The sequence below is a fragment of the Mustela lutreola genome, chromosome 8, assembly GCF_030435805.1.
Source record: "Mustela lutreola isolate mMusLut2 chromosome 8, mMusLut2.pri, whole genome shotgun sequence".
Lineage (NCBI taxonomy): Eukaryota > Metazoa > Chordata > Mammalia > Carnivora > Mustelidae > Mustela > Mustela lutreola.
The window spans coordinates 16,756,463-16,776,062 of record NC_081297.1 but is presented as its reverse complement, the minus strand read 5'-3'; the positions used below and the strand labels follow the sequence as shown (position 1 = coordinate 16,776,062).

At 42.3% G+C, this 19,600-nt stretch overlaps 1 protein-coding gene across 3 annotated transcripts in view; it reads right to left on the bottom strand.

The window, feature by feature from the left end:
- PRTFDC1 (phosphoribosyl transferase domain containing 1) overlaps window positions 1-19,600 on the bottom strand; it is a 95,527-nt gene that overhangs the window by 3,773 nt on the left and 72,154 nt on the right. The window contains exons 4-8 of one of the 3 annotated variants that reach the window (XM_059183905.1): window positions 16,527-16,592; window positions 5,448-5,465; window positions 4,000-4,082; window positions 3,467-3,513; window positions 454-530 (exon numbers count right to left, since the gene is read on the bottom strand). In XM_059183905.1, the coding sequence (XP_059039888.1) occupies window positions 454-530; window positions 3,467-3,513; window positions 4,000-4,082; window positions 5,448-5,465; window positions 16,527-16,592 (291 nt within the window). The remainder of the gene's footprint in view (window positions 1-453; window positions 531-3,466; window positions 3,514-3,999; window positions 4,083-5,447; window positions 5,466-16,526; window positions 16,593-19,600) is intronic. The other 2 variants (XM_059183906.1, XM_059183907.1) reach the window with 2 other exon arrangements.

Here is a 19,600-nt window from a genome sequence, read left to right as displayed (position 1 = left end):
TATTGTTCATTCAAATTACGTGTGCGCATTTATGTGTGTGCACGTATAGAAAATCTAAAGAGACCCAATCAAATGCTTGAAAAAGTTTCATCATTGTTCTGGTTTTGAGCTCTATTATGAATCTGGCTCCCTGGGTCACAAAGTGCACACAATTGGTCCACTTTAGGTAGGATGTTTACCTCTAGATCATTCAACAATTGTCAAGGTCACACAGCTGAGGGGTCTACACTAGAGGTCCATGTATTTATGTTGACACTATTTCTCCAAATGGGGAATAGGAACTGCATGCAACCGTAATTGGAATTATGAATGAAAAGTGCCCAGAATAGTCCCGACACAGAAGATACTCAGTATGTGGCAGTCATCATGACTACTATTTTAATAATTTGTTAAGTTCGTATAACTGTTAAGTTCTTGTGAAAAGGAGGTTAGGGATTTGCATGCATGACTTACATTCAGATCTCTGAAGTATTCATTGTAATCTAAGGCATAACCCACCACAAATAAGTTTGGAATCTCAAATCCAACATCTGAGGAGAGAGAGAGAGAGCAAAAAAAAAAAAAAAAAAAAAAAAAAAAAGGAATCAAATGAGTAGAAAGTCACCATATGCTAATGTTGGCACTTAAACTGGAGGATCTTTCATTTAAGCAGAAGCAAGTGTGAGAGAAATGATAAGGAAAGCATAGGATGAGCCCAACGGGTCCTGGACCAGAGTGACTAGGCAGGTAGTCAGGTAGACAGGTAGACAAGCAAACATACGAGGAAGGATGGCTGTACTCCTACCACACAGAGCTGAGAAAGGGCTCAGCCAGCTCAGGGGAGATCATGAAGTATGTGTGAGTTAGTCATGGAGCCCCCTGGTTCCAAAGCGAGCAGTATCCAATGATATAATGCCAAAGGAAATACTTGGAAGCATAAAGTGCAGTTCACACAGCAGTACTCCAATCCTGTACTACTTGACTAGGTACACAGGCTGTTGCCACTGGAAGCCATTCTCCCACTGTGCTCAGTGCCCTCAGCTGGACAAAGGCCTGGGAAGCCAAACCTGGGACACCAGATGACAGGAAGTGCGATTGTTCAGTTTGAGGAACAGAACACTAAGGGTTATTCTAACACTAGTCTTTGAATCCAGGAGACAGATGATATGAATTAGCTCTCTATCTCTATTGTGGGAATAATGGGAGTAAATGGATTTAAGTGCAGTATGAGGTACTTAGGTTAAACAAAGGAAAAATGTCTTGAAAGGAAGGTGATTTTTGTGGAAAAGGATCTTTAAGGAACAGGCAGTAGTGGTCCTTCTTCACAGGTCTTGGAACAGAATAAATGTGCCTATCATCCAATGGTTTTTTAAACTCTTTTCAGTTTTTTTGAATCTGTTTGTTTATTACAGCATTGCAGATGAGAGAGGAACTCAGTTTTATGAAACTGGACTTCGGTATAGCCAATGGACTTAGAGCATGGAGAAAGTTGTTCCTCTGGTGACATCACTACCACTGTGATTCCTATCACCAAAGATGTTTCACATGGAGTAGGTAACTAGCTCCTGCTTGTAGGAAGTGCCAGAAGAGAGGGGCTTACTTTCTAAAGGATTGCATTATATGTCACTGATAGAAACCCCCTTTGGTCCCTCCACCCTGTACATTGCCTTAAGAAAAATAATCAAAGAGGAGAAGCTAGAGCAGAAGAAAAGATGTCAGAGCATATAGAAGATGTCATTGAGCATACGGGAAAGAGTCAGTTACGAGAAAGGAATCAAAAGTATCAAGCCTGAGAAATCCAGGGAGAAGAAACAGAGATTCTGAACCAGCTAAAACGGTATTAGTAAATCCCAGAGCACCCGGGCTGTCACCATAGTAACGACATCACAGGGACCAGAACAATGCCTACAGTAGGCATGGCACCTGGGATTGGCTAAAGCCAGTTCCGAAGGTCAAACCTCCAGAGCTTTCGGGGAGCCAAAGAAGGACATTGGATCAGTAGATGAGGGGGATGGTTAGGAATCAGGGTGACCTATGTCCAGCTGGAAAATGGGTGCATTTCCTACACTTCTATTTGCACTTGGCAGATGTTACTTATAGACATAGTGCAAGAGCAAGACAGTGATCAGAACCAGACTGACTCCAGTCAATACTGACTCTCCACTTACGGCAACGTGACCTTCCCAAACCATTCAACCTTGTTGTGTTCAATTTCCTCAGCTGTAAAATGGGCATCACAAGAGCAACTACTTTGGACAAATGTTGTGAGGAGGAAATGTGTTGATCTCTGTGTTGCCCTTAGAAGAGTGGAGGGCCATGGTGACCTCTTACTGGTGTTATCAGCCATTATTTTATTCATGTTGTTGCTGTCAGTGATGCAAATAATCTGTAATTAGTTGGCTAGGTCTGAGGCGAATCTTTCAACTTCAGTTAAATTTTCTCTGTGAGATCTTCCATGATTTCCTTCGAAGATTTCTGTTTACTAACTTTGCCTAACCTTACTGCAACCAGAGTATATTCTCCAGGCCAGGACCTGGACGGGGACATGCTGTTGGTTCTATCTGCCCAGCACGGATGAAACTTGTTTTTAGAATAAAGAGTCACTTGTGAAATGTCATTACCCGTTCATAGCATGCGTCTTTTGCTCTGATGTTTTTTCAGCTTGCTGATGAGAACCACAGCCAAATGATCCCAGAGGCTTTAGAGCAAATGTAAGTTATAAAAATCAAGCTGAAGTCTGCCTATGTGAGTGAAAAAAAAGTCGCCTCTAGTGTTAGAATAATAAATAATCAGGCTGCTTGTTTATTCTTCCTGGCATTGGAACTATTCATATTATGGGAAGGAGAGTAGCCAAGTGCCCTCTATGAGCCAAATCCTCCAGGACATATGAAGTCAAGTACAAAGATGATATATGGAGATACTTCCTCGGCCAATTCTCTGCGTTATTGAACTTTCCTTTGAGGGTGACGAGAGAGGTGTCTTGAATTTCCCCCTTTTGCATGCTAAAATTCAGGCTTGCTGAAGGTTGGCATTGAGCGTTGTCTGGTGACAGTTCCTGGAGATGGTAAGAGGATCCCTCTACCTTCCTGGTCTGACTGACAGGGCCAGTGGCCAAGGCAGGGATCCTGCATGTCAGCCAGTCGGGTGGGGTCAAGTCTCCCTCTACCCCCCTGAAGCCCATTTGCTGAGTTCTTGGGCTTTAAGGTGCTATGGAAAACCTAAACACGAAACTATCCATTGCACACAACAGAGTTTCTGTGAAAAACGTGAACTGGGAGATTAAAAACTCTCATTGTAAAGGGTTCTGTCCTGTTGTAAAGGGTTCTATCGGCAAGGCTGGGGAGACCTCGGGAGATCTGTGGCACTATCAAACCTTTCCAGCTTCTGCATCACACGGAATGCTGGCAAATAGGAAACCAGACATTCTTCAACACGAAACAACACCAGCCAACCAAGTAAGCAACCAATAGAAAGCAAATCCACTTACAGTCGGGTCTAAAGCCGTCACTTCTAGGTGTTCTCTTCACCAACAAACTAGCATTAAAAAAAAAAAAAAAATGCGTTTAGTGATCCAGATAAAACTTCTGGGAATTGCAAATAGAACCGAACATCATTAAAATAGGTATCCCTCCTCCCCCACTTCCCCGAGCACATGGGGCACCATCCCAGCCCCCTAATTCATGCTCTTGCGACCGGGGCACCACATCAGTGATTCTAGATAAAAGAAAGGGAAAGGGGCGCTGGCATCAGGCTCTGCCAGCTGCTCCCGGAAGCCGCTAATGGAGGCGCCGTAAGGAGAGGCTCAGACACCCAGCAAAGCATGTCCTCTTTCCCTTCCTCTGTCTCCGGCTGGCACTCAAATGGGCTATTTGTTCAATGTGGTCGAGCCATAACACCCCAGGGCAAAGGGTCACTGGTTTGGAAAAGACTGCTCTCTTTGGGGACAACCTCCTGTGTTAGGGCCCCTCTCGGGCTTCTTTGGACACACAGAAGCATCAATGACGTGAGTGTCCTACTCACCTGGCGACCTTCACCATGTTGGGCTTGTACTTCTCTATGCTACTGAGCAGCGCCCTCATGGTCTTCCCAGTTCCAACGACATCCTTTGCAAAGAAGACAGACACGTTCAGCTGGGCGCATTTGGACGGCATAACAGATTTTGCATCAAGACAGATGACCGTATGCCTTATTAATAATGCATCCTAATTAGAATTGCCATCAGATGGAGTCAAAGTAGGAAGCGGGGTTGGTTCCATTTTTTAGACAGGTGCCTCTCTTGGAAGCTTGGCTTAGGGGAGTATATCGGTGAATATTTCCTCTTGGAATCCTTGAGCCGTGTTGAAATCTAAGTTTGGCCTTTGGAGAGCCTGTGGGGCTGCTCGCTGAGCACACTGGGACTCGTGCACGCGCATGCAAGGACCAAATTTGGCCCCGAGGTTATGTGACACAATACAGAACGCATGAATTTTCATGGACGTGGGATGTACATCTGAATACACTGAATGGATAAACGCCTCCCCCTTGCCCTCCCCACTCAATAGGGCATTCTGTGGCCGGGAAGTGAGATGTGTCTGGACGGCAGCTGGTGACAGCCTGTGAATTCTGAGGGTACGAGGCTGCAGTGAGCCTCGGCTCATCTCTGCTGATGAGCTGCTGCACAATTAGAGGAGAATGGGCAGCAGAAATGTATTGTCCTTGGGACAGAAATCAGCTGTCGGGAGCTGATTATCAAAACAACAGGTCTGAATTTAGCCAGGGTTGGGCAATTCGCTTGGCTAGAGGGTTTACTTCCTGGCTTAGGTCTGAGCCGGGAGGACTGCAGATACAAACGGAGCACACAGGCAATTGTGTAACAAAAGCTTGAAAACAGCTCTCTTGAATTCCTGCCAGTTGATAAGACAGGCGTGCTCTTGAAGGAAAAGTGGCCATGTGCTGTATTAAGTCCGCTGCTTCCGAAGGACCCGTTCTCTCCCATTTTTCTTTATTAGCAGAAAACGAAATTAAATTATAGCTTTCTCTTGGATTGCCATTTGAAAATTGATTGTATTTATGACTTGGTTGCTGAAGGTAGAATTGTTTGAAGTCCTTAGGGGTCATTAGCAAGAACACTGACTCAAGGGTGAAAAGAGTTCAAACCTTGGTTTTGCTATTCCATATATTTGGTTCTGTTGGGCTAGCTTCCTCTTCTGTAAAAATGTCTGATTCGCACATCGGTAGAAGAACCAATGTAGACGGGCGTGAAATTAGACATAAAAACGGATAAAGTACTACAAAACTATTATTCCAAAGCTTTTATTCTAAACTGTTTCAGGCCACTGATTCTAGTTAGCTCTTAGGAAATCTGGAGAGCCATGTGCACAGTGGAAATTCAATAAATCCTTGACCAATTGGATAATAAGTTCTATATTTCAAAACTCACCATTAGATTCTTTCAACTTCCCCGTATGGATAAAGAAAAGTCAGCTTACCTCAACAATGAGGACGTTCTGAAATTAAACAAACAAAAACCAACGCAACAGTTATTAAGAATACGATGCAAATCTGGCTCACAAGACAGACCCACATTTTTGCTTACAGTTAGAAATTTCACAATTTGTTTAGCTGGTCCTCCCCTACCCATCTAACTCAAATGCTCGGTGGTCATGTAGGTATCTCAGGTTCATGTTAACAGTCTCTCTGCAAATATTTGGTGAGGTTAGCAGGGTCATGTCAGATCCTAGACCTGTCTGAAGACCTATCTACAAGGTCACCCCATGTCCCTAATTCCGGCAAGCACCCCATCCAAGCATTCCTTGGCACACAAAGTTTATAAGAGGGACACAAAGTTTACCAGGAAAATAAGCCACATAAACTATGTTGTTAATGGAGACAGCGCTCTGCAGAAGGATCATATATTCAGCTCTGACAGTCCTGTATTCCTGCATAGCTACCGGTCATTGGGGATTCTGTGTTTACTCTTGGATTTTCAACCCCGAGGAAGGGTTGGACTAGGGAGAGCTCTATGAATCGCCTGGTTGATATCTTAAGAAGCATGGTTGGGTTCCTTGTTATGTGCTCTCAAGGTCTACCTCTCCTTCTCCCCTAAAAACGCTGACTATGTTTCATTTCAATTCCTGTTTGATACCTGTCTTCCCACTAGAATATAAACTCCACGAGGATGGGGATCATGTCTGTCTTGCTTACTATTCTCAGTCCCTAGGGCATATAGAGCTGCATATAGATGCTTAGCAATTATTTACTGAATGGAGGATTAATAACTGATGACACTGATTAATGAGTTAAAACCAACCAATTAAATGGATTAGTAGTTATATGTCAGTACTGTCGCCCGAATTAAAACACGACTGTGTTAATATGACATTGCAATGAACTGAAGGTTGTGGATATGATGTAAAGTTGTTTTCCTTTGGATGACTCTTATTTCTCCCTGTGACTCATATGATACTTTAAAAATTCTATCAAGCCTTACACCTTAGGAAGCTCATTTACGCCTAGTGCAAAAGAGATTTAAGTAATGAAAGTGTTAGTCAACCAACCAAAACCATATTTACTTTATGTACCATGTGCTTCTTAGAAGGAAATATCTTTCTGGAACTATTTTCCTCTTAGGTATAATAATTAAATAGTCATTTAGTCATTAAATACATTTTTAAAAATTTTATCTATTTTTTGAGAGAGAGAGTGTGTGTAAGGTAGGGGACGGGTATAGGGAGAGAACCAAGCAGGCTCCTTGCTGAGCACAGAACCCAATGTGGGGCTCGATCCCAGGACCCTGACATCATGACCTGAGCAGAAGTCAGATGCTTAACTGATGGAGCAATCCACCCCCCCCCCCAAATTAAATACATTTAAAAAATCCTAGTTTTATCATTGAAATGTAAGCTTATCTCATCCACTTTTAAAGTAGGTCATGACCACAGTATCCTCTACCCTAAAAGTCCCAGAGACAGAGGAGTCCCCTTGGTATTCTGAACACATTTGCTATGTTCTTAACCATTATCCCACGACAGTTACTTAGGATGTGCATTTTTAGTCTGATTGAGGCTTACCAACCATGCTTGTTAACCAACCCAAATACTTGGAGAATACTTGGTTAATTTAATTCCCTAGCTCATAATCTTTTTTTTGTTTGTTTGTTTCAATCTTATAATGAAAAACTCTTTAAAACTCTGTTAGTCTGCCTTCTTGCCTAATTAGATAAAGTGCACAGAACATAATTAAATTTGTTGTTTAAAAGCTTGGAACCTTGCAAAGCAGGAGTCATCTTTGAATGAATTAGCTTTAACTGTAAGATATAGTGGTGACTGGGAAGTGGGACTTAAATGTGTACTAATCCAGAAATACATGATAAATATTACTTAAACATATTTTAAAATCAAGGAATGCATATACAGATTCAAAATCAAATAGAAAAGTCTAAATATTTTCTAAATGTTGCTGTGTATCTAACTGTAAAGTATTTAAAAATGCTTATGTACTTTATATTAAAGTTATCATGGCATTCTATATTATGCATAGCCAAAATATTATCACACCTAACAGAAATGACAATAATCCTTTTATTTTCTGTTTTTCATTTTTTCTAGTTTTATCGAGGCATAATTGACATACACATACACATAAACTTCTACACCATATAAGTTTAAGGTGTACAGCATGATGGTTTGATTTATGTATATTATAAAATGATTACCTCAAGAAATTTAGTTAGCACCCATCATCTCACATAGATACAGTAAGAGAAGAAAGCAAAAAAAGAAAATTTTTTCCTTATAATGAGAACTCTTAGGATTTACTCTCTTAACAGCCTTTGTATATAACATACAACAGTGTTAGCTATAGTCATTGTACTGTACATTTCATCCCTAATACTTATTTATCTTATAACTGAAAGTTGGAACCTTCTGGTCACCTTCCTCTGATTTCCCTACCCCCAACCCCACCCTCTGCCTCAGGTAACCACAAATCTGATCTCTTTTTCTGTGAGTCCAGTTTTTGTGTTGTTTTGTTTTATTTTAGATTCCACCTGCAAATAAGATCACACGGTATTTGTCTTTCTCTATCTGACTTACTTCACTTAGTATAATGCTCTCAGGGTCCATCCATGTTCTCACAAATGGCAGGATTTCCCAGTTTCTTATGGTGGAATAATATTCCATCATGTGTGTGTGTGTATCACAACTTCTTTATATGGCAATAATTTCTTAATATCATATATAAAACTTAGGACATATTTAGATTGCCCTAGTTGTCTTTAAAATGGCCTTTGTAGCAGGTCTGGGTAATTAAAGCCCATGTATTGGGTCTTTAATTCTCTTTTAATTTAAAAGTCTCCTTTACTTACTACTATTTCCCAATTTAATAATTTTAGACATTATCTACTTACTATATTATATAAGGATAAGAATTTTGTTGTTTTACACTATCTCACTTCTTTTTCCACCCCCCGGGGTAGATACTTTGTTATGACTGTATCTTCTTGTACTGCTCATGTTTTTTCCCACTACAGAGTCAAGTAGTATACTATAATTACGTTCCCTTTTAGTTTGTTTCTTTCCTTGGAATTCCTAATTGTTTTCCCTGTCATCATCCATTGTCTTAGACTGCAACAACCCTCCTTTTATTTTTCTCTTTCTCTCTTTCTCTTTCTTTCTTTCTTGGAAGGATTGTTATGAAAAAAAATTAGTTAATTATGGTTTAACTATATTTCTCAAAGGATTTTGGAGGATTAAAGAGGTTAAGTGGGTTGATAAAATCTTTAACAACATAAAGAACTTTCTGAGTTGTGTATAGTATTTAAAAAATAAAATTATTGGGGCACCTGGGTGGCTCAGTGGGTTGGGCCTCTGCCTTTGGCTCAGATCATGGTCTGGGGTCCTGGGATCAAGCCCTGCATCAGGCTCTCTGCTTGGCAGGGAGCCTGCTTCCCCTCTCTCTCTGTCTGCCCCTCTGCCTACTTGTGATCGCTCTCTCAAATAAATAAATAAAATCTAAAAAAAAAAAAGTAAAATTATTCAGTGGGTTCATAAATGATGGTCAAGGGAATACTGATATAAAAAAACCCATCTGCTACTGAAAGGGGGCTATGCAGAAATCTAGAATTCTTCAGTGAGTTAAATAGAGTAGTCAATACAGATATTTCTTTTCCTTTACAGAACATCACACTATTTTCAAATTCTTTCCTAAGTAATATGTGCGTTTATTGTCCAGATTGTTAGAAACCTACCTGTTGTATGAAAAGTTCACTTCCCAAAAAAGCAATACCTTTAGTACCTTTGGAAATTGCCATACGGAACAAATAGCTCAAGAGTACAGAGAAAGTGACTGACTGCCCCAACTTTGGAAACATTTTCACTACCGTCTAAGAGTACTATTCTCTTTACATTTTAACATAACAGAATTAGCTACACAAAGGGACAAAGACAAATTCATCTTCATACGATTAGCATATAACATGGAGACCGGTGGAAACGATCTTCTGTTTCCATTTCCACAGAAATGCCTGTGGAACAAATCAACAATTTTGACCCCATTTCTTTCTCTAGTCTGTTATACTTTTGACACATTCCCTCCATTATTTTTCCTTAACGATGTACAATTCCCCCTTAACTGAGCTATAATTAATGTCTACTGCTTTTAATTTTGCACCAAGAAATTTTCGAAAATCCCCTCTCTCTCTTTTTTTTTTTTTTTTTTTTTTGGAGTGGGCACCCTTAGCAATTTTTTCAGGACAAGCTGTGCCTCTTAAATGCTTCCAATCTGATAACTCCCATCACTGAATCTGAGATGTCTGCCAGTTACTGTCTTAGTCATCTCATCACACCTAGCTCATTTCCTCCTGGAAAGTAAGTAAAATTTGCAACCTGGGAGGGCCACAGGCAAAAATTCTATGGGGGTCTCTCGAGTGTGTCCTTTCGTTGCTATGGTGCAATCCCGATGGAAGCTAATCACCTCAAGTTTCCTGAAGAAAAAGAAAGGAAAGAAGAAAAAGAAGAAAAGAAAGAAGGAAGGAGTTATACAAATCTAAGTGATTTTCTTAAATAGGTTATTCCCACTTTCAGTCTTTTAAGATACAGACTGATTAGCACACCACAGGCTAATGGCAGCAACACAGTTTTGCAGTTATGGTCACGCCCAGCAGAGGGATGGCAGTAATGCTGATGGGCTCATTGTGGGTGCGGAGCATGGGTAGGAGTGTGAATATGAACCCCACGGAGAAAGGAATGCAGTGCAGCATTTCACTTTATGTGATAATTCACAAAATTGCCAGAATTATCAGTTGGTGGGCATTTCCATTATTGTTCTCAGCCTAGTCAGATGCAATAAAAAGGAATGATTTAAATAGTTAAGGCAGCCAAGGAGGAAATTTGGCAGGTTCTGACGCTTCATTCTGGCATTCAATTAGAAACTTATTTGGTGGAGGAAGGTGGCACGTCTCCTGAAATCTTGCATTTAACCTGCACATCTGTGTTTTCCTGTTGCCAGATTTGGGTCTGCCTCCATGCATTTGGTTTTATTCCACCCCTTTCAAAGATTTCCCTTGAACATGAATAAAATCTTCTTGCTTTAATGGATACACACATTTTATGAAGTGCCAGGATTAAATCAACTCTGAAAAAAAATCACCCAGAGAGCACGTTGTGCAGACAGCTTGAACACACCGAGGAAAACGCTTTTAAACACTGTGAGCCGACGAGGCCATTTAACTTAATCATTGAGGGTTCCCTTTATTCAATAGCCATGACCTATTTAGAACCATGACTCAGCCAGCTTCCCTTATGGGTTTCCTTTTCTTTGCTTTAAAAAGAAAGAAAGAAAGAAAGACAGACAGAAAGAAAGAAAGAAAGAAAGAGAGAAAGAAAGAAGGAAAGAAAAGAAAAGTAAAAAGAGGAGCCAAGAAAGAGAGAAGTCCGTGGGGTTTGTAGTCTCTTTTCTGAATATTTTAATCCACACATCTTTAGAGAATTTAAGAAGTTATGGAGTACAGTTATGGGGCTTATAATGTATGGATAATTATATAGGTAAGCTATGTCCCCATGTTTTTAAAAGTTCTTTTATAAACAAATTTGATAAAAAAAAAAAATCTTTCCAGAGTTCCTGGGTGGCTCAGTTGGTTGAGCATCCGACTCCTGATTTCAGCTCAGGCCATGCATGATCTCAGGGTTGTGAGATCGAGCCCTGCATCGGGATCCACGCTCAGCCAGGAGTCTGCTTGGGTTTCTCTCCCTCTGCCTCTTCCCTCTGTCCCTCACCCCACTCAAACACTCTCTCTCTCAAATAAAGAAATAAGTCTTTAAAAAAAAAAATCTTTTCTAACTCTCCCTCCTTCATTTTGTCATTTAGCTCTGCTACTGCTCCTTTGGAAAGCGCTGTGCCTTCTCCAAGGCCCCTTCTCAGCTCCTGTGGTTCTAGTGCCCGTGTGTGCCCTGTCCATGGGGCCTCCTGACTAGTTTCTCTGCCTGGAGTCTCTCTCCCTCCCTCAGTTACTCTACCTTCCTATTAAGTTCACTTTCCCGAAACACAGCTTCTTGTTTTTTTTTTTTTAAGATTTTATGTATTTATTTGACAGAGAGAAATCACAAGTAGATGGAGAGGCAGGCAGAGAGAGAGAGAGGGAAGCAGGCTCCCCGCTGAGCAGAGAGCCCGATGCGGGACTCGATCCCAGGACCCTGGGATCATGACCCGAGCCGAAGGCAGCGGCTTAACCCACTGAGCCACCCAGGCGCCCCTGAAACACAGCTTCTTGATGTCATTTCTCCTCAAAAACGTTTGCGACTCCTCTTTGCTTTTCTGAGCGAGTTAAATGCTTTATTGAGACATTTAATATATTCTACAAACCAAACCCAATTTACATTCTCAGTGTTTTAAAGCATTGTTTCTCTATTTTGAGCTGATTTCCTTGGGTCACGTTGGTCTGCTCTGGTCCTCCGGCTCTCTCATTTCCTTCCTTTGTCCCTCATTGTGCGATTCTCTTCCTCCCTCTTCTCAAGCGTTTTCTCTCCCTTTCCCCCAGGCTTTCTGTTCCCAAGCGAAACCACTTCCACTTGTGAAGACAGTCACAGTCCCAAGGAATCATTCCTTCTCTGGATTTCTTTAAGGGCAAGGAAAGAATGTCGTGTGGGAAGACTCTTGAAGTTCTTCTCGGGGTGCCGAACGTTAAAAAAAAATGTACAAGTTGATGGCGGTGTAATCAGATAATGATAAATGCAGCTTCAGTGTAAATGTATTGATTGAAAATTGTGTAATCACGTTGTAAGGGAGAAGTTGGCTGATGGCCTCCAACAACCCTTCCATCCCACGCAGCTGTTTACTACGACTCGACTTCGCTCTACAACCACTGAAGAAAGTACCCACCTGTTGTTGGGCACCTGTTCAAGTTTGTTTTTCTCCCACCATGCTGGTGTACATTCTGCATGATGGAAAGATTCTGGAAGGCCTCTGAAACATTTTTTTCAAGTTCTCTCTAAGTCTTAATGCATAGCCTCTCTCTGAAAGGCTGAAGGAAAGGTGAACAGATAAAGCCATATGAATGCCTTCATCTACTTAAGGGAAAAGAAATTCCGAACGTTAAGTGACACTGTTTTCACTCGTTCATCTTCAGGTGTGCAGCATTCGCCAACCCAGTCCCCAGGTTGAATCTCTTAGGACGCTAAAGCCCTTCTGCTTCTCCAAGACAACGCGCTCTCATTTGACTCATTTCTCATTCGGCTTAAACCCAACTTGCTGGCTGATGTGTCCTTTGTTCTGGCTAATCGGACTTTTTTTTTTTTTTTTTTAAATTTTATTTAGATAGAGAGTAGGCAGAGAGGCAGGCAGAGGGAGAGGGAGAAGCAGGCTCTCCACTGAGCAGGGAGCCCAATGTGGGGCTTGATCCCAGGATCACAACTCGAGCCGAAGGCAGCCACTTAACTGACTGAGTCACCCAGGTGCCCTGCTAGATGGACTTCTATTTACTGTTCCCTCCGACCATGACCTCCCTTTCCCATACTTCATTGAAAACATCTTTCTGGTTTCTTTCTAAGAGAAAGAGGAGCCTGCCCTCACTCAGCCACCAAATATTTATTCCAACCTGTCAGCTAGGCACCGTGCACGATGCAGGACATAGGATGGTAAATAATATAGTCAGGGTCCCTGCCCACCTTACACAGACTAGTGGGGAAAACAGACATAAAAAAAAATTAGCCTCAAAGTAAACACTGCAAACTGTGAAAAGCGCTTGACTTGAAAGAGGGTACTGATACAGGGATGAATGGGAATGGTGGGGAGTGTGCAAGGGAAAGACAGTTTGCTCATTTTAGACAGAGAGACAGGGAGGGCCTCCCTTCCACAGGGGGCTGAGACCTGACGGATGGGAGGAAAATGGATTCCAAGTTGGAGGCCAAGCTTATCCGAGGTCTTGGCTGGAAGGAGCTTAACCAGTGTGGCACGATGAGGAGGGGTGAGCGGCGTGCGGTGATGGTGATGGTGGGAGGGAAGCAGGCCCAGATCACATAGGTCTTACAGGCTGTGAGAAGGATGTTGGATTAAAATCTCAGAACACTGGGAGTGGGGTTCCCAGATAAAATACAGAACACCCGGTTACATCTGAATTTCAGATGAACAATAAATGACTTTTGAGCTTAAGTATGTTCCAATTACTGCATGTGACATGCTTATACTTAAAATGTATTCATTGTTTATTTGAAATTCAAATTCAGCTTGTTGGCATCCTGTTCTCTGTTTTGTGTGCATGTCTGGTGTTTTTTTTTTTTTTTTTTTTTTTTTTTGCTAAGTCTGACAACTCTAATTGAGAGGCCGCTGAAAAGTTTTCAGTAGGCAAGTGAGGGGATCCCATGTATATTTTAAGAAGATCTCTTTGGCTGTTGTGTTTTGGAGAATGGTTTGGAGTGTAGCAAGAGTTAAATGAAGGCCGAAGTTCGAGGAGACTAGTTAGGCTACCATAGCATCCCGGAGAAGAGATAGTAGTGGTCTGGCCCTAGACCAGTGCTTCCCAAAATTGCATGTGCCTAGGAACCATCTAGACCTCTTGTTAAAAGGAAGACTTAATTCAGAAGATCTGTGGTGGGATCTGAGATACTGCACTTCTAATTAGTTTGCAGGTGGTACTGACCTTGCTGATTCCTAGACCAAAGATCATCAAACTATGGCCCATCTGGCCTGCTGTCCATTTTTATAAATAGTTTTATTGAAGCACAGCCATGTCTATTTGTTTCCATTTTATCTATGGCTGTTTGCTGGTTTCATGCTGTGATAGAATTAGTAGTTGCAACAAAGACCATACAGCCCTCAAACTCTTAAGACATTTACTGCCTGGCTCCTCCCTAAAAAAAGCTCACAAAGCCCTGCTGTAGACCACATTTTGCTACTGCAAAAGTCTAGATTCGGGTGATTACCATGAAGATGGAGAGAAGTAGGCAGATTTAAAACACATTTGAGAACACTGAGTGTGGTCTACACTGGTTCATCAAGTACTCCGCTCTGATGTGAGTCCAGGTTCACGGAAATGCATAATGATGCATGATCTTTAAACCTAAGTCGTTGTGAACGTTGAGAACCTGGCTGACCAATGTTGATTCATCTCAGATATATTTACCCCATGCATTGTAAGCTCAAGGGGTTCGACTCAGCACATATTTAAGCACATATAGATGGGCCCAGCACGCTTCCGCTGCGCTACTCTGCTCATATTTAAGCACATATAGAAATCCATTGATGCACACACATACAGGTGAATGTAAAGATACCACGGAGTAGCACCTGGTAACCTGGAAGAATCATTTGTCTTGGGAACAGAACACTGAAGCTGACTCCTGCTTATACTTCCTGCTGGCTGATTTTCTCCCTCTCCTACCTGAACTTCCATGATCTCTATTTTCTCATGGCGGGAAGGTATCTTTGTAGTAATTCTGGGAGGGATACTGAGGCTTAGTACTATCACCCCTCCTATCACTCTGTGCTTTGTAGGAAACTACCCTTTCCCTGCCCTACTCTCTGTCTCTTAAGGGAAGGGAATATCCAATACTCATGTAAGAGGGAGAGCACTTTAAAATGAAATAGAAGATGATGTTAAAAAAGTAGGAAAGAAAAACCAATTTTATATGCATCTTTTTTCTTGGCCTTCCTTTAGAATTCTTAGAATTGATACTTTGACAAACTCTCCTGGTAATAGCCCATGGTGATTGTGTAATACTGCACCGGGTATAGTATTTCTCTTGTGTCATACACCTGTAAGGCAATGTCCTCCAGCAAAGTCCCAAAGTGACTTATTTAAAGGCCACTTCATGGTTGTGAAAAGTTAATTTCTGGGTATTGAGTATTTTAATTTTCGAGCATGTCATTTTTATTTTTATTATTTGTTTTAAGTAGGCTCCATGCCCAGCATGGTGCCCAACGTGGGGCTCAAACTCACAACCACAAGATTAAGACCTGAGCGGAGATCCAAAGTTGGACGCTCAATGGACTGAGCCACCCAGGTGCCCCAAGGATGTTATTTCATGCACTGACGTAGTAATATCACATGATGGCCTCGTGATGCATTAACATCAGCCAGTTAATTCCAATTTCTGTAGAATATAATTTATGTCTAGATAGTAATGCCCCATTTGGATGGCTATGAGGCTTTCTAAAGAGTAGAGGGAAAGAAGCTGGTTTGTATAGGTAGAGCCCTCGGGGCTCTGTCATGTTCCTAATGTTATTATACATGTTTCTGTTAAATGTCTGCTATTCCTTTACCCCATCCAGATGTTGCATCACAATAACAACCACGAATATGAGAGATTAAACTTGTGCTAGAGACTGATTCCTGTCACTTGGAAAGCTAAAGTTGTCCAAGGATAATGAGTACTAGAGATGTCAAAAGAGTTGTTGCTTGGATTCGCAGCAGAACTTGAATCTCGGGGCCCATTTCGACAAAGGCCAGGCACTTTAGGAAACAACGCTTCCTTCCATGGATGTACTTATGTCAGAATCCAAACAGATTTTCACTTAACTATTAAGCATTGGAAGGTCTGGAACGCCAAGGTGAAAGTGGAGGTGTTTGCCCCATGATTTAATGGATTGCATTTTTTGCATGGGAGTGGAAAAGGCCTAAGGTTGGAACATATGCTCTCCAGAAGTACTTTTTAACCCCCTCCTTAAATATTAGATATTTCAACAAACCTGTTTAAATGCCTTAGTGCAAGGCCTAGGTGCTGAGGCATAGATGAGAGACACAAAAGCATAGAAATAAAGGTTTCTTTTCTGGAGGAACAGCAAGAGGAGAAAAGGAAGAAAGCAGGAGCGCCAAGGGATTTTGTAATACGAGGTTGTCTGAAGTGAGATTGGAAAGAAGGTTGGAGACCAAAGATCTGGTCGGCCTCGGGTCCTGGAAGCCTTATAAAAGGAGTGTTTTAGAAGGAAGAAATCATTAAAAGGATTCACACATCCATTTGCATGAATTAGCCCACCCCGGAGAGTGTCTGAAATGCATTGCGAGAGCTGACCTGAAACGAAGGTCACTGATTTCCCCATGACCTCAGTGCAGCCCCAGCAGAGTCACATTCACAAACCTTTCCAGCCAGTGTTGAAAGATCCTCGCCTCCAATTATCTGCATCTCGCCCACGGACTGGTCGTTCTAAAAAAAGCGAAGATAATATTTCACTGTGCGAGAAAACCTTTGCGGCACATTTTCCCTGTCTGCCCAGCTCGCGGCTAGATTGTGCCTGACAAATCCCGCACAAATAGCTGGTACAGATTCCTGGTTGCCCCTGGTTACCGAGAGCCACCCGCCTGCCTCGGTGCTGGAGACAAAGCATTGGGATGGCTCCTAGAGGAGGGAGACTGTGGAGAGGGGCTGATAAATGGAGTGGAGAGAAAACCAACAGACCTAATTTGGGAACACAGAAATGATGGAAGATGCTTGAGTCTACCCTGAGGCAGATGGAATTGGGGAAGGCTGTCAAGTTCCGGGACCTCTCTGGATGGAGGGGGCTACTGTTTGTGGGGGGTGTATGTGGGGGTGGGCAGAAATGGGCCACGCATTTGTCTGCTGGGCCACCAAGCCCCATCCTCTGCCCCAGGGGGTAGCAATCAGGTAGTGGTTCCCAAAGAAATTAGGGGCCTTCTCTTTCCTCCTACCAATACAGGTCCAGCCCCCCATCTGAGGTCCAGGGCAATTAAAAAAAATTAATTTATTTAACAGAGACAGTGCAATAGAGCACAAGCAGGGGGAGGGGCAGATGGAGAAGGAGAAGCAGGCTCCCTACTGAGCAGGGAGCTCCACAAGGGGCTCAATCCCAGGGCTTTGGGATCGTGGCCTGAGCCAAAGACAGACACTTAACCGACTGAGCCACCCTGTCAAGGGCAATTCTAACAGTTCACACAGAGCAAGAACTATTGCACTCAGACCTTCAGGCATGAATGAAGAAGCCTCAGGAACGTTGTGCAGGCCCAGGAATATGTTTAAGAGATTTTCACGCCAGTTCTGTTAAAGGTCCATGAGTATCCCTTTCATGATGATTATATATCGTATATCATCCTCTTCTAATTAAACCACACACACACACACACACACGCACACAAAACCAAATACGGATTGTTACCTAGTTCCTATCACAACAAAATAACATGGAGGCAGAACAGGAAACAGAGACAGGCAACTTGTTTTCTGGCCTCACTGGGAAGACACAGCAGAAGGGCTGACGCAGACACCCTACAGACCGTGGATTCACAACCAAGCCAGACCTTCCAGCAATAACCTACGGGAGAAGGTCACAGTGCTGCCCTTCGTGCAGGACTCGATGAGCCAGGAAACATCTCAGGTCACTGCCGTGGCTTTTGGAGCTCTGGGCTCTCCTCTTTTATTCTGGCAAAAAGGCTCTGCCTCTTTCCTGGTGGTGGGATGGGGAGCAGGTGTGTTCATTTCCTAAGGATCAGGTGGGGCCAGGCCTTACCTGGGTAGGTAAACCAGCTACGCCCAAAGCTACAACAGGTCTTGGACTTTGCAGCGACTGAAGCAGATTTGTCCCCTTAGGAAAGTCCTTGGGTTGGTTTGAATTGGATTCTGTCACTTGCAATTGAGTCTCTAGGCACAGAGCTACTTTGTCGTAGAATGCGTTGTTTGGGAAGATGAAAAGCAGCCAAATAACCCACAGAACAGTTTCATCAATGAAGCAGCCTTTATCTTTTACCTTACTGCTCCAGAGCTGGGGGCGAAAAACGACCTTAAATTGTTTTCACTTCCCTTGGTAAAGCATTCATTCTTTATGGCAGTGGAGTGGACAGGATGCCCACCAAGTAGGTGAGACCAAAAATTTTCTTCTTATGGGAACTGATCTCAAAAGGAGAAAGTCAAAGAACACCCAGAATTCACAGATCTCTTGCTGCTTCTGAACAGGCATTCATAACCGTACATTCACAACCAGTCATGCAGTAGGTTAGGGACTTGTCCAAAACGTCAAAGGAGAGATTTTCTTATCACTTGCGGAGGTGCAGAGACACAGGAGTTAACATAGGGGGAATGTCTGCATATTAGACTCAAATGTGTTGCTCATAGCAGCAGGAAAAATGAAATTTCAATATCTCCAGAGGAGGGAGGTATACAGAATTGGATGCAACTATTAAGCCACAAAGTTTGACGTAACAAACGAGATTTACCCGCTGCCAATCAGTGTAAACTTCATAATAATTCTATTACCATCTTCATTCTACTGATTAAAAACAAAAAGCACAATATATCAGAAAGCTAAATAATGTGCTTGCTCTAAGTGTCGCCTTCAGCATGTTGCCAAGCAAGTCTTAGTTCAGAAGACCTTCCTTAGAGCCCAAGTTTATAACATGTTTTTATTATTACATTTGTCCTTAACTCATCTGGAGCTTGTATCTTCCAAATGTCTATAAAGTCAATTGTCCTAATACCACTTACTTAATTTTTTTTTTCCCCCTACTGATGGGAAACATCATTTTTATCCTTATCTTTCATTCTCCTATGTGAGGGTCAGTTTCTATATTCTTCTGTTTCCTTACCTAAATGTCCATTTTAGCATCCAAACCATACTGTTACATTATTATAGCTTTCTAGTATGTTTTAGTATCTGGTAGTGTAAGTCCCGTTTTTGTGTTCTTTTTTTAAAAATTGTCTCGGCTATCTTTGCACAATTATTGGCCTATTTGCTGAGCTGTTATGAAGATCAAACAAATTAATACATACTGATCATTTAGAACAGAGCCTGGCACGTGGTCAGTACTCAGGAAATGCTGGATATAATTAATTTCCCTCCCTCCCCCTCTTGCTCCCGCTCTCTCTTCCCTACTTCCGTCCTTCCTTTCTTCTTCCCTTCCTTCCTGCTTCTTCCCTGCTTGCTTCCTTCTTTCCTACCTTCTTAGGAACTGGTCACTCCTCAGGCCTCTTTGGTACACTGAGGTCTGAGGTCTGGAGCCCCCTGGTTTAATGACTCCAGCAAAGGAGGCTTTCGTGTCTTGCTGGGTTGGAGAAGGGAACTCAAAGGACCCCCTTCTCCATTCATATGTTCCCCAACCTCTTGCTCCTTTATCCCCTTCCCCCATCACTTCATCTTCCAAGAGCCTAGTGACTCACTTGTGAGCCTTCAGAAGTTCTGTGGCACAAATCCTATAATGCTCATC